The sequence below is a fragment of the Xenopus laevis genome, chromosome 8L (genome assembly GCF_017654675.1).
Source record: "Xenopus laevis strain J_2021 chromosome 8L, Xenopus_laevis_v10.1, whole genome shotgun sequence".
Lineage (NCBI taxonomy): Eukaryota > Metazoa > Chordata > Amphibia > Anura > Pipidae > Xenopus > Xenopus laevis.
Window position 1 is genome coordinate 70,531,746 of NC_054385.1, and position 27,407 is coordinate 70,559,152.

The 27,407-nt window shown below is 38.2% G+C and overlaps 1 protein-coding gene across 3 annotated transcripts in view; it reads left to right on the top strand.

Moving 5' to 3' along the window:
• Window positions 1–736: 736 nt before the first annotated feature.
• Window positions 737–27,407, top strand: part of axl.L (AXL receptor tyrosine kinase L homeolog) — a 52,352-nt gene continuing 25,681 nt past the window's right edge. The window contains exons 1-7 of one of the 3 annotated variants that reach the window (XM_041572939.1): window positions 737–1,077; window positions 13,549–13,715; window positions 14,931–15,132; window positions 16,599–16,699; window positions 16,787–16,969; window positions 21,698–21,778; window positions 25,654–25,769. In XM_041572939.1, the coding sequence (XP_041428873.1) occupies window positions 13,559–13,715; window positions 14,931–15,132; window positions 16,599–16,699; window positions 16,787–16,969; window positions 21,698–21,778; window positions 25,654–25,769 (840 nt within the window). In that variant the 5' untranslated portion in view covers window positions 737–1,077; window positions 13,549–13,558. The remainder of the gene's footprint in view (window positions 1,078–13,548; window positions 13,716–14,930; window positions 15,133–16,598; window positions 16,700–16,786; window positions 16,970–21,697; window positions 21,779–25,653; window positions 25,770–27,407) is intronic. The other 2 variants (XM_041572938.1, XM_018230249.2) reach the window with 2 other exon arrangements.

Consider the following 27,407-nt stretch of genomic DNA (forward strand, 5'->3'; position numbering starts at 1 on the left):
GAAGGAGGATACTGTTCATGGTAGGGGCTGAAATCAGCCTGTGGATTTCAGCAGTCTGATTTCAGCCCAGTCTGGCCCTAGCCTTAAGGAAAATGCCATTATCCTTGACTGACCCAAAAAATGTACACTTTCCTGAACTTCTGTCATGTCAGTATAATCAGATCCGTGCAATTTGACCTTGAAAAGTATTACACTGAATGAGTAGTCATAGACCACACCCCAGCACATGTGTGTATGTCCAGCTACAAACCCAAATTGGTTAGTAATCTGGTTGTTCTGTTGTCGGTTTGAATGAATGGATCTTATGCTGCCACCCCTGCCACACCCTGAGTTCTTAGCTCCTTTAAAAAGTCTAGATTGTAATGCTCTGTTGAGGGATTCCTATTATACCACTATACTGAAAAGTTTATGGGCCTTTGTTTGCCTTTTAAATATTTACAGACTCTGTCATCTTTTATTGTTCATATCTGCCTTTAACTAAACACTCAGGAGTGCAAAAACATATACAAATACTGTGTGATTATAAGAAGCTTTTTTTCTGTGTGCTGTGATGTTTATGTGTAGAAGAGTACAGAATTGCCTACATTTATCTCCTATTGTGCTGCCTCTATACAACTTTGCCTATCTCGTTTACTTTTATCTTACTTCAATGTCTCTTGCTTTCTTAAATATCATCTGCCCATTTGAGCATTTGTTTAGCCTCTCCTCCCTCCCTCCGTGGTGGGATGAACTATTGGTATGGAATGCCTTCCCCTCCCTATTGTGCATAGTGCAAAAGAGTGTAAGTGAGTCACACACAGAATCAGAGTTCAGCCTTCTTACTAACCCTCGACTCTCCCCCAGTCTCTTTCACAGTTATTCTGAGTTTTCCTTGCAGAAAGAAGTCTTTTTTTAATTCCATGGCCATTAGATCTTAATTATATACTGTAGCAATAACTGGAGAGCATTTTTCAGGGATTCTGCACTGTTGGATTACATGGGAAATTAGTGGTGCTGGTGTTCTCTGTGCCAGGATGGAACACATGCCTGCAGTGTTGGTGCTATTGGCATTACTAGGAGCTGCCTTTGGAGAAAACGGTGAGTGCTAATCTGTTACCTCCCCCAATAAACAGTCAATTAATTTCTTAATATACACAAGCATAATGATATTTCTCCAGCTACTAATTCATATATATTAACACATCTAACTTCTCTGAACTTCTAATACACAGGCATTCTTGCACTTGCCTTCCTACTCTCCAAATGAACAGGTATTACAGAACCTGTCTCTCCTCTACTGACATACAGCCAAACGGCCACCTTTTCTGCTCTTTTTTAAAAAAAAATTGAACTACTTGTTTTTCCTGTTTTTCTAGTGTACAGACTTCCTAAATAAATATGCCCTAATACAATGAAATCTGGAGGAAACCTTCTCCTAATATAGCTTCTGTAACACATACATATATTTCTCTGTTATTACTCCTACAGCTACAACAATATGATAATCTTAATACACAGAGCTCAGGGTATGTATGTCTCACATTCCCTGTGTATAGTGCCTTCAAATCATTCATCCCCCACCTTTTCCTAGCACACAGACATAAGGGTACAAAAGCATCAGGGTAATGACCTCTTACCTCATATAATATCCACATTTCAGAATGCCTTTCTGTAAATGTCCTTATTACACAGATAACAAGGTACCTATTGGTCTCTATATCCTACTCCTATTACAGATGTATCAGGCACCTTCCTCTCTGCATTTCTGAATGTGTTACATCAGAGGTATCACGATCCCTGTAGTACTCCTTCCCTGTCCTAATATATACAGCAGGATATACAACTGTCTTATTCTTTTTATAAAAACATCACCTATCGCATCCCTCCTCCTCATAGATAGAGACAGATGGACACCTACCTCAGCTATGTGTCCCTTCACTCCTTTATATACAGTTGTTTTCTGCTATATAGGTTTCGAAAATCAAAGACACTGGGAATCAAACTCCTCTGTTCCAGCTGTCTGCCCATGTGCCGTCAGCCTTTTACTAAGATGGCATAGCCAGTTCTTCCATTATCTAAATGCAAAATTTCAGGAAAAAATAAAATCTGGGGAAAAAAAGGACAATATGTCTGTATGGGATCATGACAAATAAGCCAATTTCATAAAAACTGAAATGAAAAATTCTAGCAAAGTGTCAAAACATGTCCCAATGTTTTTCATGGCTACAGTGTTCTCTACAATTTCTAAATAAAGGAAATGAGTGCCCTGATGTTCAGTACCAGTCCTTGGGATACATTGGGCTCAACAAATCATGTTATATACCCCATTATTTTTCCTTCTGGCACTCAGCTGCCTGTACACATCAAAATGTCACGGTTCCCATCTTTCTCTGTTTAGTGTGACATACAGTATATTGATTCCAGTTGTAATTCCTCTCCTTGGCTATTTTGGTATCTGATACTGTATCTGCTCTGCTAAAACTGTCACAAGTTAAAATCAACTATAATGTCTCAAACGGATGCAATACACAAGCAAGTTTATGTGGAAGGAGTGGGAAGGTTGCTGGGTCACTTCCACATTTAATACTTAAACTAAAAGCAACATTTTTTCTCATAAATGCTTCATAAGTGTTTTGTAAACAAAGTCTTCTTTGTAAAAGATTAACATTAACTATGTCGCTTAAAGAGGAATGTTACTCTTTTAGAAGCAACATTCCTTAACAGGTTTAGGATTTACCTGACAGGTTTTACATGCCCATTAACTGGCTAAAATAAAGAATGTAATAATTGGAACACAGGAGTAGTTTTACTAGAGTTGGGGGAGAGGAGGTAAAATTATGTGGGGGTAGTAATAAAGGTAAAGCTAGTTCAGCACCGCACAGTGGGCTATAAGGGCAACATCACATAAAAATATCACATTTTCCACCTATCATTAAATAATGATTCCAGTTGTAATTCATCTTCATGGCCATGTTGGTATCTGATACTAAGTCTCTGATAAATCAGAATGTTACCAACTAAAATCAATTGCAATGTATCAAACGAATGCATTAAATGGGCAAGTTTTTGTGGAAGGAGTGGGAAGTTTGCTGGGTCACTTCCACATTTAGTTCTTAACTAAAATAAATGTTTTGTTTTGAGTTGTTTTTCATAAAAGTGTTTTATAAACAAAGTCTTCTTTGTAATAGATTGAAATTAACTATGCAATTTAAAAGGGAATTTCGCTCTTTTAGACTCTCTTGCAATATTCTTTAACAAGTGTAGGTAAAGGTGATAAATTGAACACAGGAGTGCCTTTACTGGAGGAGTCTCTATAATCAGTGTAGAATGTGGGAAAGGAGGTAAAGCTAGTTCAGCATAGGATAGTGTATTATAAGGACAAAATCAATATTCCCGGGTACAATCCAGCAGTAGTTCTGATCTTCAGCTTCCAGCAACCCTTGCTAAATAGTCCTGGGGTGTTGAATTGTATTATTCATTGTGACACATACTCCAATATATTATGTTTTCAGTTCTATAGACCTTCTCCTGTGGGTGAAACATTGAAAGGTTGACCTTTGACTGATAAGTGTCTTTTGTAACTCAAATTCCAAAGGTTATACAATGTAATTGTATAACCATTGGTTTATCTGTGGGATCCCCAAATGAGCATTGTAAACATTTGCTTTTTAGCATGCTCAGATAGTTGAAAGAGACCAAAACAGACACTAGAATCAGCCAACGAATGAATCCTTATCATCATGGAGATGGTGTCACCAGCCAAAAGGGTCTACAATACATTTTTACAGTGATCTTTTGCATTAGATTAGTGCCATTCGGCAATCTACATTTATATTAAGTTGCGTAACAGACTGATCTGTCCATGAGCTAATTGGGGGTTTGTTTAAAAAGAGATCAAATTTATGTGGCAAGTTTAATGGTTCAAGAGCATTATTTTGAGTGGGTGGGCCTGAGGCTCAATGCCAAATTTAGTGCATGCCCAAACACAGTGACATAACTATAAATGAGGCAGACCCTACAGTCATGGGGAGCCTGGGGGACAGGGGGGACCAGTCCATGGGGTTGGCTTCCTCTATGGAAATCCCCCCCCCCAGTTGCTCTTAAAAAAATCACACAGCCATGTAAGCATGCAAGGGTGCACATTAGAGCTGCTGTGCACACACACCAGGCCCCTCAGATATGCCCTCTTGTTATGCCACTGCCCAAACAGCTATAATTGGTCCACAACCAGACCAAGCTTTTATCTGGTTAGTAGAGATGAAAACTGCATCTAGTAATGCTCTTTGCAATGGGGAAAACATAGCAAAACGTTGTGTTTTGCTTCAAATGGCATTTCTGAATTCAAAAATCTGATTGGCTGCTATGGGTCACTGAGCTAGGACAGAGTTTTCCAAGACTTGTGCAAAACACTGCCTATGTTTATTGTTATGTAAGCAAGGGATGAATAAAATGTGCAACAAAGGTATCAGAGGGTGTGTTCCATATTAACTCTATAACAGAAAAATTGCAGGGTAATAATTTCAGTGCTCAATATTGTGCCTTATTGCATACTCTAATCTCTAATCTATATTTTCTGGACATGTATCCCTGTGAGGTACAGTTTTTCTTGGATGAGAAATGAATAATAAATTCCCCTTACTTTTTCTAGATGTAAGAAAGCTGTGTTTAATAGCTTTTTGACTAGGGGAGTTCCTGTTTATTCCCAGTGGAGCAGGAATTCTGGAAATATTTGATTTTTTGTAAACTTTGGTGCCGAACTGTAGTTAACTTGGTTGGGTCAATATTGCACTATTTCTGGCTTTATTATTAGCAAATATTGCTGTGATTACCAAATTTTTACATGTATAAAATGTGCATTCATATATATATGATGATGATGATGGTATAGATGTGCTTAAACAAAATACTGTATACTAATAATGCCAGAGAAACACGAGGGGCCATTTAATATATGTGCTGATTATGGTGCACCAAGCCCCATCTTTTCTGTACTTTTGCACAGTGCCATGCAAATAACACCATATCCTCAGGTCTTTGGACTCCACAATGGAGTTCCCCATAAATGCAGAGCTGCACCAGGGCCGGAACTAGGGGTAGGCAGAGTAAGCGCCTGCCTAGGAGTCATAGGTACACAGATGTTTGGGGCAATATGATGGATTATTTTGGCTACCGCTGGCATAAGTACAATATGATTGTTGTTTTGGCTTATGCTGGCACAGGTACAGATTGGGGGCAATCTGAGGGGTTGACTGCCATTGGCACAGGTACAAATGGGTACAATATGATAGGTGCTGGCACAGGTACATGAGGCAACATGATGGCTGCTGGCACAGGTACAGGGGGCAATATGAATGGTAATGTGGGAAATGGTAATGCAGGACCGGGTGGAAGGGGCACTGATTAAAAGCCCTTGCCTATGGTGTCAAAATACCTTGGCCCAGCCCTGGGCAGCACTGAATTCACAAGGGGAGGTCCCACTTCTGCAAGTTAGGGGGTAGGAGGCAGGCAGAAAGAAGTATATAAGGGGCAGTACCTCTGCCCCTTATCAATAGAGTGCTGACTAGTGCAGTCAGAGCTGTATTTCTGGGGGAAGTAGCATGTTTCAAAGTGCAGAGTCCTGTTGAAATTTGTAACAAGCAAAACACAATATGTGAATAGCTAATACATTACATTTTTGCGCTTTGCATGACACATTCTATAATGACAATTATTCCTTATGTACGGTATCTTAATTTTAAATGAGAGTGTGAGAAAGACCAATTAAGTCCTAAAATTAGAAGACTGTCCATTCAAAGGTACAATATGCAGCACAAATACCTGCTATGAATCTACAAAATGTGGTTGAATTTATGGAGCAATCACAGCTACCTAACATACCAAGGCCAATGAGATATAAATAAACTATGAACCAGCACTTTCTAGAGAAGAGACAAATAAGCACGCAAGTGGAACGATTATATCAAAACAACCAAGAATGTCAAAGATATGTTGGTAAAGAACTTGTCAAACAGGGAATTCACTGAACCAGTGAAGGAAGTTCCTGCTAAGAGATTAAACTTTGCTGTGGCACCTTTGTATGTCCCGGAGTAAATTCTAATCACAGATACATAATCTTCTGTACAGAATAATAACATACTGGTGGATGAGACTAAAAATGTGCACTTAAAAGTATTAGCCCTTGCTAATGCTACACCTCTGTCCAACCTAACTACCCGGGACAAGAAAGCTCTTACAGCAGTGCAGCTTGGTATCACCACCTGTACTCAGGGTAAGCCACTCCATGTCTATATAGGCCAATGGACTGTACCATGAACTCAGTGACACATAACATTTCTAAAAACTTGGCCAACATCTTAGCCCCAGTAGTAGGTAACACAGTTCACTACTTTAATTCAGAACTCCATGGACTATGTCAGCAAAATTTGTGAAGTGAAACTAAAGGTGGATGAGATGATTGGTACATCATTATTCACAAAATGTTGAAAAATATAAACCATCAAAGCAAAACAAAACTCAACTGAGAACAAATTTGCCTTTGTTGGACAGTATTTACTGTTGCTGTGATGCCCATCACCACTCAATGATATACTGGGGATTATCAGAATATACACTACTGGGCCGAAACTATGAAAACCAATGCCTTATGTAAGTGCAAGAAATACAAACATCTCAAAGGAGTTTTGAAAACTGTGTGGTTTTGTCAAAACAGCATCAAGGACAAGCAAAAATACCAGAACAACACACAAAAGGGAGGCAAACAGAAGACAAAATAACATAGTAATCCTATATGTAGCTGCAATATCTGAAAATCTTAGGAAAATTTTCAACATAAATGAATTCCAATGGTTTAAGAACCAAGCAACACACTGAGATGGAAACCGGTATACCCACAAAACCCAAGGGCTAAGCACAAGCAAAGTAATGTGATCTATGCTGTCTAGTGTAGTGAAGAGTGCACAGATCTATACATTGGGAAGACTAAACAACTATTCAATAAGGGAATGGTTCAACATAGGAGGGCTAACTCCACAGGACAGGACTCTGCAGTCTATTTACTGCAATAACCATCCCTAAGCAGAAGATGGGGGCCTGAATGTAGCACTCCTTGTCATCAACATACTATAAAACATTAACATCTTTACCTGGGCAGTAAAGATGAATACATGCTAAATCAGGTCATTGGTATGTTTAATTTTTGGTACAAAATGTCAATTTTTTCTTCCGCTAAACTTTTATCTTTCTTTTGTGTAAAAAAATAAAGAGGTGCTCAAATGTTAGCTCTGCTGCAATTAAAGAGCTTTTATCACATATCCACAAAAATAGTAACAAATGGCACACTCACTTCAATGCTTCTGCTTCAATTCAAATCGTGTTCTTTTTATTTCGGTGAGATCAATAAGCAAACGTTTCGGGGTCAAGCCCCTTCATCAAGTGCTTGATTGTAGCACTTGATGAAGGGGCTTGACCCCGAAACGTTTGCTTATTGATCTCACCGAAATAAAAAGAACACGATTTGAATTGAAGCAGAAGCATTGAAGTGAGTGTGCCATTTGTTACTATTTTTGTGGATATGTTTAATTTTTGGCCTGTCATCATTCATAATATTAAACCAGAGGCTTATCTCCCAGATATTAGGGAGCCACATGTACAGTAGAGATGATTTACTTCAGCAATAAACTGACCATGGTATGCAAGTTGCATGGTTTATATACAGTAGGTTATACAGTAGGTTACTTCAGTAAATGATTGGCAGTGTGATTGTACCCCCTCCCACCCCAGCTAAAATACAGTTTGCAAGTTAGTGTGTATCTCCCAACATACCCCAAATCCACCCTGATAATATGCATTTACTCTAATCTTCCATTGGCTAAGCCCCAACCCTTTGAGAGTCCATGATTTGGGACTGCCCTGCCTAAATAGGAACAGTATTAGTGAATGAAATAATATGTTGCAACATACACATAACTGTTTTAAGAGAAAATTGTGTTTTGGGGAAGTAATGGTGTCACTTTCTGTTCTTCAGAACAGAAAGCAGAGCATGGACTGCTATGTACACATTACTATAATATATTATAATGTTACTAATTCTAAATGACAGCTTTTCTAGGTCAGCCAGTTATGCTGATACTTTTTGTGGTTATGTGGGGAAATACATTCACTGGTACATATATTAACACAACGGCTTCTGTCTAGACTGGTAAGATCAGTCTATAGTGTTCAAAGTTTGACATCTGGAGAGGTGGAATTATTTGAAGGTTACTTTATAGATTCAATATTATTATTTGGAGCACTCTGAGTAGTAATTAGCATGATTTTATCAGGGATAGATCTTGCTAAATAAACATATTTATATTTTACAGTGTAGTGACAGGCAATGGTGTTGTAGCAGTTGAGGTCTACTTAGGCTTTTTAAAGGGGTTGATCACTTTTCAGATAACTTTTAGTATGATGTAAAGGGTGATATTCTGGGAGAATTTGCAATTGTTTTTCATTTTTTATTATCTGTGGTTTTTGAGTTATTTAGCTTTTTATTTAACAGCTTGCAATTTTCGCAATCTGGTTGCTAGGGTCCAAATCACACTAGCAACCATGCACTGATTTGACTGGAATATAAATAGGAGAGGGCCTGAATATAAAGATGAGTAATAAAAAGTAGTAATAATAATACATTTGTAGCCTTAAGGTGGCCATACAGAGATTTCACCAAACAAGCCGATATTTCCCCAATATGCCCACATTGAGGTGGTCAATATCGGGCTGATCTGATCATGGACTCTAGGGCCCAATGATCGGATCAGAATTGAGGCAATGCAGGCGGTCGGATCACGAGACTGCATCAATAATCAATTGGTGGGCCCCACACACGGGCCAATAAGCTGCCGACTCGGTCTGTCGGCAGCTTTTATCTGCCCGTGTATGGGGGGGCCTTTAGTTTTTTAGATGTGGTCAGTGACCCCAATTTAAAAGCTGGAATGAAATAATTAAACTTTAAAAAATAAATAATGAAGACCAGTTGGAAAGTTGCTTAGAACTGGCCATTCTATAACCTACTAATAAAGATTAAAGTTTAAAGAGTACCTTGTAATTCAATACAATATAGACTAAAAGAGCTGGCTGACAGATTGTGTAAAAGGAGTAGGTCTTAATGGTAGATTGTCTGATTAGACTAGAGCTATGAGTGGTATGCCACAGGGTTCTGTATACTGGCTAACATAGTGTGCAAGTTGGTATTAGATGTAATGAGAGTGTGGCTTACTAATAGTACTGTATGTAACAATGGAATTCATGTAATATAATCGGTTGGCAAATTGTCAGACTTCTACTGGACAAGCATCAAAAAATGTAGATTAGCTATATTTAATAATATGGATGCAGCTGTTACCTTTAGGTGAATTATTTATTAAGAGGCACCTGGAAGTACAAGCAGAGTACTTCCACAGGAGGTGTGTCTCATTGTTCCCACTATATAACACTGACAAAGCTGCATGTAAAGTATGCATTACTATACAATGTGGAACTAAATGAGTAATAAGAGAATATGACTATATAAAGTGCATCAGTTAAAATATGGAGTGGAGTAAAGGAATAATGGCTACCACAGACTCAATGGAGGCTTATTCTCTAGTAGATCTTTCCTGAGGTCACATGGACATCCTTTGATATTGGATGAAAGAAAGGCAAATAAAGAAGTGTACAAAGTTTTTTAAAAGGCCTTTTTAGCATGCAGATACTGTATCAATTTATATAGCACAGTTGTTATTCCAGGTACTTTACTGGCTGTTATTCTGGAGTCTTGAAGGTACTTAGAGTAAATCAACTGGAAGTTAAGTAGGAATTGTTTGCCCAACCATTGTCAACTGTATGGACAAGACAAGAGTCTTTTCTGTTTAATTGCCATGTTACTACTACCGTATATATTAAGCACAAATCCATGTGCTCCCTTAAGACAAGCTATGTTTATAACAAAGTAGATCACACACTCCTTTATATGAAAGACACAAGTTTTCTGACCAGCTTTTTCCATGTAGTTGGCTGAATATTCAGTATACTAGATGTTCTTGTTTGTATCGTGTATTTTAATGATGATGTTATACAATGAACTCTTTGTATAACTAGGCTGGGGGCAAACCAAAAAATACCTTTAATGGCCACATCTAGCCACTGGGCCTCCAGATGGGGATCCCTGATTCAAACTGTATTCATTTGAAGCAAGTTAACAGAATTATGTAGTAGACTAGATGACACTAGAAATCATATTAGTTATAAAAACTATATTTATAAAAAGTATAAGTAGTTAAAACTTTCAGACAATGCATTGGTCCTAAGCCCGTTTATTTAGAGTGGTGGAATATAACAAGCCTGCTCCAAGTTCACCAGTTTTAAAAGAATTAAGGCAGGAAATGTCTTCATAAAGGGGTAATTTTGTGCTTATAGAATCAAATGTTGTAAAAACGAAGCATTTATGAAGCATTTATGAACATCAAATGTATTGCTTGATTCCACATTCACTTAGTGCGTATTTATTGCAGCTGTTATATTGCAGAGCACAGTGGTGGTCAAAAATACCCTATGTATTATAGACTTTTCTTCATATCCAATAATAATGTACTTAATTATACTACTCAAGACAAATAAGATACAAACCATTGTACATTATAGAGGAGTGATGAGTATCTGAGATTGCAATGGCATATTCTTCTAATATGCTAAATAAATAAGGAACATGTTTGTTCTTTTATTCATAGACAATTAGGCAGCGATGATTGGGGAGTGAGTCAGTGGCTTTCACTAACTGCCAGGAAAGGAACATAGAGCCAAAGAAGTACAGACTCCATTCAGTCTGATAGGGGCCAGCAAGCCAAAAGCAGGGCTTATTAGTTCAGAAGCCCCGTCCTGCTAGCGTAAAATTCAAGGACTCTGAGCTAAGGGTGTTGGATCTATGACCTGACTTGAGTTTAAATATCTGTGATAGTGAATTATTTCTAAAACAATGTCCTTTAAATAAGAATAATATACTGTTGAGAAATGTATGTATTCTAGAAATTCTACACATTTCTGTACATTTCTACATAATTAAATGGTCTCTGACATTTGAAATGAACATCTACTAACATTCTAATGGGCATGCATTACATTAATTTTTTGGGGAAAAGTACAGTCCACATTGAGAGCTAGCTCTGTCCACCTCTGTGTTTTTCCTGCTCATTTGGAATGAACAGTGAATTTGCACCTACATAAAAAATTTTGTAGAAGTGGCAGATTTTACTTCTCGGGATTTAAAGCTAACACACAGTGCTCTGTTATAAATCTCTTCTGGTGCACAGACCTGACAAACTCTAACCTCCAGTGCACAGAGCTGACACACTTATCATCACAACATCCCAACCATTACCGATCCTTGCACAAAGAACTTTTATCTGTTTCATCTGTGCTCTGCGCCTTATTATGATGCAAAAATATAGGTTTGCAGGCAGTGCCACCTACAGAGAGAGGTGAAAATTTGTGTGCTCCAGTCTGGAATTGCAAAGAGTTGGGCCTAAAGCTGGCCACAGACGCAAAGATCCGATCGTACTAATCAATGTACGATCAGACTTCCCCATCTCCCGACCTGCCACTAACCATTCCGATCAAATAAAGTAGTAAAAGAACAGATCAGCCGATGACAGCAATCGTATGAAAGTTATGTCCGACAAAAGCTAGTGACAGTCACCCTCTGAAAATCGTACGCTCGGCAATACATGCAGAGATATTATCAGCAGCCAACAGAAATCTTTTAACCTGTCCGATCGACCAAATGACTGATCTCTGTTGGACGAAAAATGTCGGGACTCTCCACAGACTGTCGAATCAGATCTTTGCGTCTATGGCCAGCTTAAGGTTGCAAGGAGCAAATTCCTTGGGGGCAAGGTGCAAAGTACTTCATACATTTGCATAGGGACATTTACTTTTTGGCTATAGGAATACTATAGGAATACTACATTTTTAGAGCACATGGTCAGTTTTAAAACCCTGAAACAATCCATAGGAAAATCTGTTTTATTTTTAGTTTCCTTTATTTATATAACACTGCCATGTTATGCAATAGTTTACAGAGTTTGTACATCAATTGCAACTGAGATTACAATCAGCGTACACTCACTAGATAGCTAAAGTGTCTCACAATAACATTCAGCATTACATGGTAAGTGTCATGTGCTCAGACATAGGAGGAAGGAGGCCCTCGAATTAACATAATTGTGGATGTTACTTTTCAATCATTTTTATTGAGTTTTCCATAAACATAATAGAATATGTAATGCAGATTGAGTAAATTGTGGATGTTCGTGTTTTACAGGTGTGGGACCTGTTATCCAGAATGCTCTGGACTTGGGGTTTTTGGATATTCATACCTTAACTCTACTAGAAAATCATGTAAACATTAAATAACCCCAATAAACTGGTATTGCTTCCAATAGCGATTAATTCTATCTTGAATCAAGTACAAGGAACTGTTTTACTATTACAGAGAAAAAGGAAATTTTGCTTAAAAATTTGGATTAATTTATTATAATACACAAAAGCCATGAATGTCTTGTAAATTATATCCTTATAAACGGTGAGTAGTGATGTCATCAGTTATAAACGGTGAGTAGTGATGTAATTTCTGTCACATGACTCACTAAAATTTGTGTATTATAATTAATAAAGTACCCCCAGTTGTAAAATATGAGGATATTATAAGTTACCTCGGAGTTCCATGACCTGTATAAAAACACTCGGCCTTCGGCCTCGTGTTTTTATATGGTCATGAAACTCCTCGGTAACTTATAATATCCTTATATTTTACAAGAGGGGGTACTTTATTCACTATATAATGTCTGTAAAGTCTATGGGAGATGGCCTTTCTGTAATTTGGAGCTTTCTGGATAACTGGTTTCCAGATAACGGATCCCATACCTGTATAACGAAATGAATATTTTACTATTAATATCTTACTTTATGTTGTTAGAGGTTCCTGAAACCCTATAATGTTTAAGATTTAGGTAGGACAGCCCTGAATCACACTCTCCAAAAGTGGTGGGATAAGATTTCAGGTGGATCTGAGGTGTGTCAGGGAGTAACTATGTGTGACCAGTGCAGATTAAAAATGTGGGTACATTTTGGGAGGTATGAATTCTATGTACTTATGTAGCTTAAGGTTAATAGCACATTGATTGCTACATGTTTATTTAAGCCAGTGAAGAAATGTCCAGTACCTTCCAGTGCCTCCTCACATTGCCAAGAAAGAAAACTACCCGTCACCAACAGTAATAAGTGGCTTCTGTTCATGCTTTATCTCTTTTATGCACATCAAATAATCCATGGGTATCGTCAAGCAGTGTTGCAACAAATGTTAATACGTTTTTTAATCTTGGTTGTCTTGTGGGCCATTGGCTTTATTTCTAAGTGCACAGCTTTTGTGTCCCAGAAAGGATATGAAAATCAGTCACATGACTACCAGGAAATTGATTCCTCCATGCAAGCAAAATGTGGCAGAATTTTTTTTTCACCAGTAAAAAAACTGTAAACAATATTATACATTGTTTTCAGGCATAAAATAATGCAACAGTATCCCTTGGAAGAAAAAGGAATGACTATACATGTTTGGGACATGTTATCAGAGAATACTCAGGACCTGGGGTTTCCGGATAACAGATTTTTCCCTAATTTGGATCTTCATACCTTAAGTCTGCTAGAAAATCATGCTAACATTAAAGGTGACCTGTCACTCTAAGAAACAATTCCAAATCTTGTTTTTTGGTGTTATTCAAGCAAAATAAACTTTACTCACACTCTATAAATTATTTAATCTTGTTTCTCTTAGTCTATGAATTCAAATCACGGCAGGCAGGCAGCAGCCATTTTGTGAAAAGTGTCATTACAGGAGAACCAAACCCTTTTTATTAAAATCCCCTACCCGCCTACCCTGCATAGACCTCCTCCCTGCCCCCCCCCCAGCCTAGGTGTTACCCTGGGTAAATGCCCTGAACTCTTTACTTAACGCTTGCTGCAGATTCAGGGCATCAGAGTTCACAGGCGCCATCTTCTTCTCTACGGTAATCAGCACATTTTTGTCGAAAGCCATGGAAATTGACGAAGCACCAGAAGAAGACCCGGAGATTAGAAGATGGTGCCGTGAACTCTGATGCCCTGAATCTGCAACGAAGGGTAAGAAAAGAGTTATGGGCATTTACCCAGGGAAACACCTAGGCTGGGGGGGGGGTGCAGGAAGGGGGGGTCTATATAGGGTAGGGTGTAGGGGATTTTAATAAAAAGGGTTTGGTTTTCCTTTAAAGCAAGCTTTGCTGCATGTCAAAATCTTATTTATGTACCAGAACGCGGCACCTGATACCCATGCCCATTCACTGGCTACACAATTAAATGGAGAGGAGGGAGGGGGGATGTGAGGAGTGCAATGACATCTAGAAAGTGCAAAATGGAAAGTGAAAGTAATTTCCTGTCCCGCTTCTATGCCTAAGGCATAGAGGAGGGGCTGACAATATATGATTGACAGCTGAAACTTTTAAACAAGTTTATAACAGTTATGGGTGTGTTAATAAAAAAAATAATCTAGGTTTCATGTTTAACATGAAAATGACTTTTATTATACAGCTTTTTATGTCTGGGTGACAGGTCCCCTTTAAATATAGCCAATAGGCTAGTTTTGCTTCCAGTAAGGATTAACTATATCTTAGTTGGTATCAAGTACAAGGTACTGTTTTATTATTACAGAGAAACAGGAAACCATGAGAGACTTCCTGTAATTTGGAGCTTTCTGGATAGCGGATCCCATAGCTGTACAACATACATAGAGATAATTTATATTTTCCTTCAATCTTTGAATAACTGCTTGATTCTGTTTTAGGAAATAATATATATGCAATTAAATAATATTATAATATTATTATGAATATCTTCTATTTGCTTCCTAGATTATCATTTTATGGAAAATCCCTCTAATATCACATCCTCTTTGGGAAAAGACATAGTTCTCAGGTGCAGCGTGAAAGTAAAAGAGATTTTTCCTGATGTCGAATGGTTGCATAATGGAGAGCCCTTAGAATTTGCTGATATCAATCAGATCCAGATGCCTTGGGATGAAGAAGATGAATGGCTAGCCATCAGTGAATTGAGGTTAGTGGTGGGACTTCATTTGAGCTTCAGTTCAAACATTTAAAGTTTCCAGTGTGTCTTGCTTTTGCAATCATCATCTCCAGAGCTCAAAAACAGTTTTTTAAGGGCAAGGGTACACGGAGCATAGGCTCCGCTGCTCTCAGACTGCGTACTCTTGCAAGCTGACGGAAGCGAATCTTCTCTGTGCCCCTGTTCCTTTTATCTTAGCCTGCCTGCCTCCGCTAGTCACATGCAGTAGAGTGGAGCATAGGTCAGCCCGAAGATGCCTCCTTTCATGTTCTACACTCTGTGTACTCATGGCCTAAGGTTACCTAAGTTTCTGCTGCTACTTTCATCAATTTCCTGAGAACCTTCTTCTTATTCAATGCACCACTTATGGTTCTAAATATACAACCCTGAAAGAATCATAACAGTACCACTACGGATTGATTGATGATAAACAGAACATTAATTGTATTGCATTAGTAGCAGTACACTGTATTCATACCGCCCAACATTATAGCCCAATATCACTAATTCGAAAACATTGTTTTTTAATCCTGTTAATAGTAAAACATATTTTGCAATACAATACATTTCCTCTTTTCTTTAAAGGAGAAGGAAAGCTACGGAGGCATTTTATTGCCAATAGATTAGCTGCAATAGTGCAAGCTAGAATGCTATATTTATTCTGTAGAATGTTTTACCATACCTGAGTAAAAAGCTCTAGAAACTCTCTGTTTGTTTAGAATAGGAGCTGCAGTATAAATGTGGTGTGACATCACTTCCTGCCTGAGTCTCTCCCTGCTCTGGGCTCAGATTACAGTAGAGAAGGGAGGGGTGGGGGGAGAGGAGCAAACTGAGCATGCTCTTGCCCAGGGCAATGAGGTTTAAGCTGAAAACAGGAAGTCTGATTCAGAAGCCCATGAGTACACAATAGAAGGAAAGAAATGCTGTATTTCTTTTGACAGGGGACTCAGAGCAACATTACTTTGGGGGTTTACTGGTATATTTAGATGGACCTTTCTGATAAGGCTTACTTAGTTTTAACCTTTCCTTCTCCTTTAACACAACCATTTTGATTTCATTAAGAGATTTTAGAGACCCGCAATCTGCTTTAACAAATAATTGCTAACCAGAACATGAAGCATCTTTTAACTAATGTTCCCTCTAATTTCTTCTGGGCTGTATGCACAAAAATGTATTTTGTATGTGGTACAAAATCATGTGTTTTCACGCACACTATTTTATGTGCATATTATGTCATAAAGTGTGTTTGCGCGCACAGTCATACAGCTTGGATTTAACTTTAGCATATTTGCTTAGCCATGTGCCAAAACGAAGTTTACTTATGTCTAAATACCATATCAAGAAACATGGATGTAATAGAAATGGTAACGCATGCAAGTTTGCAAACATATTTTAGGATCCAGGCAATTTTGAAATAAACAGGCTGCTAATTTTGTTTTCTGATTCATATTTTGCAGCATTCCCTCCATGCAGCTATTAGATTCAGGGCATTATAGGTGTTCAGTCACTGTTGAAGGAGAGGAGATTCTATCTGAAGAAGCCTACTTGGAGCTGGAAGGTTTGTACCTACATATTTTCATGTTTATGTGGCAGTTACATTAGTGTTTATCACTTATCCCTTGTGCCTCTCTCTTAATATCTATAGGTTTGCCCATTTTTTTAGAAGAACCCCAAGATCTACATACTTATCCTGATCAGCCCTTCAACCTCAGCTGTCATGCTCAGGGTCCCCCAGATCCAGTTTATGTGATATGGCTGCAGGATGGGGCCCCCCTCAACTCTCTCAATGATGTGTTAGCATTAACTCCTTCTTTTCTAGAAATTAGAGGTAAGAGACAATGTTCTGCTTTTCAATTAATGGTGGAGCAATAATGCAGCATGTTTTTTGAATAGACATCCTAGTATGTGCAAACTGGTCTGGAACTTATACATAGGGGCAAATTCACTAAGATCCGAAGTTGCGCCAGCGATAGCTTCCCCGCACTTCGCCAGGCGTAGTTTTGCCAGCGCTATGCAAATTCACTAAAATGCAAAGTTGCGCTCAGGGAGGCGAACGGTGGCGAACGGTAGCAAAGTTGCGATACCGTTACTTCGTCAGGCAAAGCGAAGTTACGTTAGAAATGCCTAATTTGCATATGGCGCAAAGTTAAAATATAATGGAGGTATATGCTGCGGCAACTACATTACACTACACAAGCCCAGGAAACCTTTAAAAAAAAAATAAAGGTGTTCTATTGCCCTACACATGTGCCCACTGTATCGTTGAGTTGCCATATGTTATGAAATGTAGGGGGAAGGAGGGTACCCCCAAAAAAATTTACACTATTTTTCATACTATCATCCTTAAAAAAGTAAAAGACGCCAGAGTTTTTTGGGACTTTTTGGGAAAATGTCAACTATTTTTGGACAAACTTCACCTGGTCTGAGGTGGCGAAGGCAAGTCTGGAGCAAGAGGTAACGTCAGTGCCGTAACTAGCGGGGGAGCAGGGGGTGTGATTGGGCCAGGGTCCGCACCCCCTCAGGGCCCCCCGGCAGCTTGCGCGCCACTGACTCCCACTGATTCTGGGACTCCGGCGGCAGAAAAAATGGCGTACGGAGGGGGGCCTGGCTGCACGTCCTGCGCCCACCCCCCTCTAGTTACGTTACTGGATAACGTTCAGTAAAATGCGCAAGTTAGTGAATTAGCGTAGTTAGTTCCCATCGCCATACCGCAACTTCGCCTGGCGTAAGGGTACGAAGTAGCGCTAGAGTAGGTCCACTTCGCTAGCGAATTTACGCCAGCGCCCGTTAGTAAATCAGCGAAGTAATATAATGATGTCATGCTTGCGAATTTGCGCTAGCGTTAGCTGCTTCGCACTTTAGTGAATTTGCCCCCTAGTGTTTATGTAGCTCTTTAACATACCCCCAATTGAATGAGCTTATGTCAGAGTAGTATATTTTCCCTTTAAAATGTTTAGTTACTGTACAACCAGGTTGGTCTCAACACACATGTAGACATCTCTGAACTAGTTGCTTACTCTTCCTTCACTTATTTTTAAATCCCCATTTTATATGTTGGTGAAACAGTGCATTGATCTGACATTATGTATACAGGCTACATGTTCTTTTTTGGATATCACAGCAGGGGCTTTTTTCTGTAATACATTCCTGATCTATTTTTAGCTGTTATAAGTCTTTTTTTCCTGTTTTCTGGGGGAAATTAATTTCTACTGACATCTGGCAAAGAAGAATAATAAAGGGGGCAGGGAAAATTGAAAGCTTTCAGTCTTGGCAGAAATCAGGGAACTAGAAACTCAATTTAAAACTGAAGCACATTCAGTACCAAGAGACTCAGTCAAGCATGGGTAGAATATACAGTAAATACACATACCTCCCCACTGTCCTGTTTTTCGCGGGGCAGTCCCAATTTTGACTGCTTAACCCACAGTCCTGGATTGTTACTTAAATGTCCCGACTTTCTCTTTCATCTCCTGCACTGAACAGGCAGAAAAAGATACAATGTCTCCTACTTAATTGGCTTTTGGCAGAGAGCCCAGAATAGATACTTTGATACTTTTGTAACAATTTAAGATAGGCAAAGAAGCAATTGTAACAATTTAAGATAAGCAGGTATCTTGGGGAAACTGTGGTTTGCAGCTTAAAGGGCAATTCACCTTCATTAGCAAAACTGTAATGTGTTGAAACTTTCATAACCTGCCAAATATTGTAAAATGGACATGGTAATAAGGAGGGGTGGCAAAAAAATCGGCGTGGTCAAAATATTTTTGTCCCTCTTTTCTATGTCCAATGCAATACAGTTAATGTTCTGTTTATCATCAACCAATGTTAGTGTTATGATTCTTTCAGGTTGTATATTTAGAACCATAAGTGGTGCATTGAACAAGAAGAGGGTTATCAGGAAATTTATATCAATATAGTCTATATTGGTATGTGCCACTGTACAGTATATGTGTGTTGATGACTGAGAATACTACCCTTAACTAAAATAGTTTATACTAATGTAAGGATGTGATAGTAAAAGTTAATATATGAAGGAAAGGACACACAACTGTTTTAGTGATGCTCTTTGCTAATCCCACTCCAGTGCCATTGCAACAAGGAAACCATTTTACATGTCACTCTTGCAAGAAAATGCTAATTACAATGTCCCCTGTGCCATTATGAATTTAATGACTGTGCTCAGCGAGAAGAAGGATGTATGGAATTTTGTGCATGCACTATGGGAATTCTGGTTCCCTGCCTGATGCCACTAGCCAGACCACAAGCAGCCGTGTTGTTGTCTCGGTTTCTCTGTCTCTGGGATGAGCAAGATGGGGTGTGATCACTTCCAGATGGAGGTCTCATCTACACATCTGTTGAGGAAACAGGGTGACAATGCTTTTAGTTAAAGATTTTAGAAACCTGCCATGAAAGATGCTTGTTGGTTTACTAAATACGTGTCTGTTTGTTTATCAGATGTAACAGAGACTGTATAGGTCTGTATATCATATGTGTTTATGTTTGTTAATCAGTGCAGTCATGCTTGTGATTCAGTCTGTGCTGACATTAGTGTGTATGTGTGTAATTTATTAAGTGTGTGATTCAGTGTTTGGATGAATGGACAAGTCACCCTATTAATGGGTTTTAGTTTGCATTGCATTTCTGCTTTCCTATTATCCCAGTTCTACTCAGCTTTCTCCCATTCATTTCTCATTGGCTGTCGTGCACTCTGTATTGTCTCCTCACCTCTTCTATAGTACCCCTCCTCCCACTTGCATTGTCTCACATTCCACACACTCTGGTATTTACGCTCTCTCTCTCTCTCACGCTCCTCTAGGCCAAAGTCTTATTATTCTAAGATTTTTCCTAAGAGCTAAATTTAAACGAGACATGTTGGTTTTACTACAAAACAGACAATTCTTAACCCATTCGAGTAACAATCAACATACTGAAAATAGGAAATCTGGTTTACGTTCAGCTCTTAACCGGCCAATTTAGTAGAAGTAGAACTGACACAAACAGAATTAGTTGCTAAACTTCAATATTAGGGTTTGATCTGCAGTTTAAATAAGGACTGAGAGTATTTAGGTTCTGACCCAGTTCAAAGAGACCCATTTAGTATAATAAATTTTTGTGGTTTTGTCTCTCAAGGGATCAAGGTACAAGAAGGAATGTCTCATTTATTAGAATGCAATCCTATGTTACAGGACCTTTCATATCTCTCTCCTCGGCTGTTTTTGAATAATCATCCAATCCCCAGCATCAATTCTGTCTCATATTTCCCATTCACATTTCTGTGTGAATCTTCTTCTTCAATCTTAGAACTGCATTAATACTTTTGCCATGCTGACCACCATCACTAAATTGTCTCTTTCCCCTCCAATGACTCACTCACTTATACCCAAATGTCTTCACCCTTCCTAGCAAAAATTAATAAGTACACTTAAGACCTATGCCCTGCCCAAATTCAGCTTTCTTATACTACCTGACTTTTAGTAACCCTCTCCAGAAATGAATGCCCCATACCCTTCTATCACAAGTCAGAATCCACCTGAGTCCTCTTTCCCAACCTCTATACTTACAGAAGATTTTATTCCTGTTCACATTCCAAGGTCTATGTGAATTCCCACTTCCCAGGTCTAGCTAATTTCTTCCTGGACCTAATTTCTCCACCTTTGCCTGATTGAATATTTTTTTTCAAACAACCAGCCTAGCAATCTTCACTTTAATTTCCAGTCCCAAATCCTATATGCTTCTCTAGCCCCAGCTCTAGATCATCTCTAGATCATCTCCTTCCCCAATCAATCAACCCTGTCTGACACCATTCAGCCTGGCTCCCCTCTCTCAATTGTGTAAGATTGCTGGGGGTTTAGGTGCCTACCCACTAGTAATAATAATAGAGAATCTTCTATGTCTATTACATTACAGCTGATAAAGCAACTTTTATGGACAATGAGGGGCCCATTTACTTAGCTCGAGTGAAGGAATAGAATAAAAAAAACTTCAAATTTTGAATGTTTTTTTTGGCTACTTCGACCATCGAATGGGCTACTTCGACCTTCGACTTCGAATCGAACGATTCGAACTAAAAATCGTTTGACTATTCGCCTGTTCGATAGTTGAAGTACTGTCTCTTAAAAAAAAACTTCGACCCCTTAGTTCACCACATAAAACTTGTTCACTGATATGTATGGCTTTGCAACTGTCTGGTGACTTGTTCTCTCAAATTTAAGCTTTGTGAAATTATTTATTTCCAAATTGAATGAATCACCTTGTATGCTTTTGTTTCTTACTTGTACTTCATTTCTGTTTCACTATTGTAAGCAAAACCTTCGAGACTTCTCTGGATTGGGATAGACTAGCAAGTGACAAATACCACGTTTTGATTTGTTTTTATCTATTTTAACCATTTTGATCACTATTTTTGCAAAACACTAAAGAGACTTTTTTTACTGCAAATTTGCAAAAAAATTGACCAACAATCTTATCACTAGATTAGGATCAATCCCATTTAATTTAATTTATGTTATTTACTGTTTTTTCCCCCAAAACCTTTATTTTATCTTTTCCCCTACAGGCCTCAATAAATCGTCCTTGATCTCTTGCGAAGCTCACAATGCTAAAGGAGTCACTACATCAAGAACTGCAACCATTAAAGGTAATATACAGTTGAATCTGTGGGGGGAATTTTTATATAATAGTTGAGCAAGATCAGTTATACAGAATGTGGAAGATATAATGTGGGTGGACTGATAGAGTTCGCTCTGTTCTGTTCCATTTGTGCTGTGTCTGAAAAAAATTAAACTCCCTATAATATGAAAAGAAGAGCTTTTTGGACCATGGGTAGTGTGACATCTCTCTAGGCCAGTGTCACATGCAGCATTTGCTATACATTAAGGGAAAAATCAGAACCATCATTAAATGATGGATCTTATAATGTGGGCTTAATCAAGAGATCACCTCACAGTATAATCATACAAAGCCTTTTACTGTCACAAACCAATCATTCTCCACACTAATCATTCCCACCTGTCTTGAAACTGCATGACACATTCTCCGGAAGAACCCTGGAAAAGAATGAAACTGATTCACTTGTTTAGACCTTCTGTGGTCTGACTCAGTGCCCACTAACTTGGCTGGCATGTGTGAGGAGGAGGTCACACACTGTAGAACCTTATGTAACTCCTTAATTGCCAGTGGGTCTGAAGCACCTTAGGCCTAAATGCACAAGTGACAAATTCATGCAGTAATGACACAATTTAGATTATATCAGATAATATTGTTTATGTCAGCTTGTCTGATATGTCCTTCCTATCTTTTGTTATACAATGCATGCAAGATCATGTCAGGCAAACCTTTGTCAAACATTAATTGTCAACCTAAAGAATTATTAGCACTGTGGTGTATGAGCAGCCCCCTAGCATTAAGTACCACAAAGAAGAGAAGTTTTAAAGTCAACTCTTGAAAACTAATGATAATGACTTCTGAGGAACCATACTCAGAATATCTCTGTTTTCTGGCTACGTTCATGTTTTGAACTGGTGGAAATATAGTCATCTGTGTTAATATATTATCTATTTTCAACACATCGTAAACCCCTTTTATTAAATTATGTTCAGATTTTACATAGTTTAACCCCTTAAGTGCTGCATATAAAAAGTACTGTCACAGAGGTACAGGTATGACACCAGTTTTAATCCAGAATGCTCAGGACCAGGGGTTTTCTGGATCTCTCCGTAACATACGTCTACTAGCAAATCCTATAAACATTAAAAAACCCAATAGGCTGGTTTTGCTTCCAATAAGGTTTAATGATATCTTTATGTGGATCAAGGACAAGGTACTGCTTTATTATTACAGAGAAAAGGGAAATCCATAATTCGGAACTTTCTGCATAATGGTCTTCCAGATAACAGATCCCATACCTGTACTAGCTTGTGAGTGCTGTAGATTCTACACTGGATGGTTTTGGGTGACATTGTAACCTTTGCCTTTGCCCTTGGACCATCCACAGGCATATCCAAGCAACAGCATTATAATAAATGTTAATGAGCCATTCACTTAGTTGATTATTCTTTTCCTAGTTTGACACTATCTTTGATATTACATTTTTATGTACTTTCAAAGGATAATGTTACTCCAGGTTGATTCAGAAATACCTGATGCCATCTGTACTGCTTCCCATAAACTTTTATGGAAACTACCTGTCACTTCTAAATGCAAATGGTCTTTTGTGTTAAAATAGTCGCTCAAACGCTTTTAAGTTTAAAAAATATACCCAGTTTGACATTAGCCAAAGTTTTTTTTTAAGATGGTCCTCTGTGCTTCACACAATGTATATTTAAAGCGATACTACTTTAAAAAATCATAGGAACGTGTCCGTATTGCTTTGTGTGACTAACTCCACTTGTTCTCTACCAGCTAAAGCAAGAGGCAAGTGGTTATATTAAATCATTGGACGACAGCTAGGGAATTGAGATAGCTAGCCAGTTATTATTTACTGGCAAGCTAAAGCTTATAAACAAGTTGATTTTCTTAGAAAGGGGTTGGTTAGTCATTCCTTACAAAATATATATAAACCAGGATACATTTTGTTTCCTTCTGGAGACTGAAATCCAGCTTTTGGAATTCAAAATCAAACAATATATGTACACCTTTAAATCCCTCTATCCCTTTAAAGAATAGGTGGAGATCATTCAGTTCCAGCTGTTGTTGAACTTTAAATCCCTTCATGACGTAAGCTGTATGTTCTACAGCAGCTGGAGTGCAGTACATCCCCACCCATGTCTTAAAATGCTCACGAGGGCTGAGATTCAGTTTCATGCTAAAACATTATGTAAGGTATCCCAGTGGGCTATACTACCCAGTCCTTGGTTATTAAGATTCATTTAAAGTATATTTATCTTACTGTAGCTTCTACAAAATAAGTTCTATTGGAATGGTCTGTTCTTGGAAGGAGAACTTTTGTTGATATCTTATGACGCCATTAAATATTTTCCTGCTTGTATCACTACTCAGCTCTCGGCACAGGGTCTCCTCCCAGATGTTGAAACAACTGGGTTTGGTTCTTATGTGTCTTAGTGCAAAATGGTATAAATCAGTCTCAGCTCTCTCAGGGGCTTTTTAACCAATACCTTTCTACCCAATATCTTGTTTTATAATCTTTATTAAAGGGCAAGTAACATGTTCATTTAGGTAACTAAAATGAATAACAATAGTGGATAAAAACTATTGCTTTTTGCAGTTTTACATTGTGGTACTCGAGGGTAATACACTGAGCCTTATTACTCTGGATAAGTATCCTATAGCAATTAGAATTTTGATTGTATTAGTTGTTTGCTATTATTGATCAGCACTAACTGCTTTTTGCATGTGTGTGTGTGAATGTGATCTTATTCCAATCTGTGTTAAATTTGACATCACATATCACATTTGCACCAAGTATTAGCCATGGGATGCGAGTAATTGGATAGGAATTACTGCAAGAATTGACAACCTGTGCACTGCAGGCTATTATTTGGTCTGTATTGTCATATATGATACGGTATTTGCTGGCCGTCAGAGTGACATTGTGGCTTCAGTTTTTAAAAGTAGCCATGGGGTTGCAAATAGTTGGTGCTTAGAGAGATAAATGAGGGATTTATATTTTGGTGACATGTTTATACAATTTCATTATACAGGGAAGCATTACTTCATCACACCCCACTACAGAGCTGCGCAGATTTTTTTTCTAGAAAGAAGGAGGTTAAAGAGAGCTGAAATAAATCCTGTGCAAGAGATTTAATGAAAAGACGTATTTGAAAGATTGCACAGATTGCCAGGAAACCATTCAAAAACCACTATCTTCAGTGTACATGGCTTTTTGTGTCTTTACAAACTAGTTACATTTAAGAGCAAAATGTGCTTTTGAGGAGCGCTATAATAAATAATTTTCCAGCTGCATCTATATTTGAAAAGACCTCAGCTAATATTTCTGTATGCAGTGAAGTACAAGTTGCTGAAAATGTCATTGCATACAGCTGTAGCAGACTACACTACATTTGTATGAAAATTCATTTTCTGCAATTTATGCCTTATGCAACAATAAATTCATGACCATGCATCACATTAGCTTGCCATGGGAAGTCCCAGCAGCTCTAGTCATGTCTGATTCAGTGTGAAAAAAATATTATGGGTATAATGTAGAGATACTGCAAGGGCCTCAGGGACAGTATCAACAGTGCTGAACTAGGGGTAACTGGCTTAAATGCCTGTGAATGCCTTTCTCTTCTTATTTAAGATTATAGGTCAGATTAGGTGAGAAAAAGTTATCTCATCATTTATCCCGTGAAAACTCATTGACGAGATTCAATTTGAGGAGAAAAAACTTTTCTCCAAATTCAGTTCCAGCTTTTTCCAAATAGACTTCAATAGAGTTTTCACGTCATAGACAGTGAGATAAAATTGTTTCCTGAGACTCTTTGTTTACACCATAGTAGTAATCCCCTTTTATAAATATTTCATATTTTTTCCATATCTCTTCTCTCAAAAAAGTATTACCAGAGAAACCAAGAGACCTGCAGTTACTGTCCCAGAGCCCTACAGAGCTTGAGATTTCGTGGGAGCCTGGAAGAAGTGGGGTCCATCCACAGTATGTTTGCACAGTACAGGTAAATGTAAAATTTATAAAACATAAATGTTGCTTCAGCTTTAAATTGTTGATTGGTTGCATTTTAGCATCCATGTTTGCCAAATTACCCACAAGATGTTCAAGTTCAACTGAATTTATACTTGATTCAGTTTGACTGAATTTATACTTGATCATCCCATCAAAATTATCACCTTTACAATCATCTGGGCCATTTTTAGATATCTGTTTGGCCAATCAGAAAATCTCATCCTCAGAGGATTGTATCAGAACATATTGGTGAAATAGGTATCCCCAGTGATCCAATTAGCTATAGGGACATAGGGACAGACAGTACCACACTCAAACGAGCAAAGATCCACTTGTCTGGGAACCTGAAAAAGAGAAAACCCACATGGCCAGTTTAACTGTCTCTTTAAAAAGAAAACCTTTAGCCTCACTCTGCCAGAGTGACTAATTACCAAATTATGAAAGCAATTTTGATTGTAAATCCTGCAGAAAAGACAGCTTGCTGTTGGTTTGTGGGTGGGCCAGTAGCTGTCCTTCAGCACAAGGAATACATGGTGTAAGAAATGGATTGCAAAAGGAATGTGAGGGGGAGCTGGGAAAGGGATCATTTTGACAAACTCAATAGGAATCTTTAAACAAATGGTACATAAAAAGGCAACCTGCGTGTGTCATAAGCTTGGTATTGAGCTGCCAACTCATCCCATAAAAGAGTCATTTAGCTTATTTCAGTTATGGATTTGGAAAGCATTAAGGGGGAATTCACAAAAGCGTCATTCTTCCAAAAGTATAAACTGCTCTGAAATGTAACAGAAAACTATCAAGTGCCACATTCTTACACATCACACATTTAAACCATCTACATAGTTTATCTGCTAGATGTCTTATTTAACAATAGAAATGTTACATTATATTAAAACTGCAATTGTTACATTAATAGCAATCAAGCTGAATTTGCTGTTTTTAACCTTAGCAAAAAGGGAGTTTCCACTTATCAACCTTGAGTGACATACATGGTTGTAGTTTGCTGAGCACAACAGCCTAATAAGTTCTGTGTTCAGAATCTCTCCTTTAAGGGGTTGTTCACCTTAAAAGTACTTTTTAGTATAATGTAGAGCTTGATATTCTGAGACAATCTGCTATTGGTATTCATTCTGTATTATCTGTGGTTTTTGCATTATTTAGCTTTTTGTTCAGCAGCTCTCCAGTTTGTAATTTCAGCAGCTTTCTGTTGCTAGGGCCCAAATTGTCGTAGCCAGTTACTGGTTTATATGGGAGACTGGAATAGGAGAGGGGCTGAATACTATCAAAAAGTAGCAATAACAATAAGGGGCAGATTTACATATGGTCGAATATCGAGGGTTAATTAACCCTCGATATTCGACTGCCGAATGTTAATCCTTCGACTTCGATATTCAAAGGATTTACCGCAAATAGTTTGATCGAGCGATCGAACGAAAAATCGGACCTTCCCCATAGGCTAACATTGCACCTCGGTAGGTTTAATGTCGCGAAGTAGGGGGTCGAAGGTTTTTGTTAAAGAGACAGTACTTTGACTATCAAATGGTCGAATATTCGAACGATTTTTAGTTCGAATCGTTCGATTCGAAGTCGTAGGTCGAAGTAGCCAAAAAAACCATTCGAAATTCGAAGT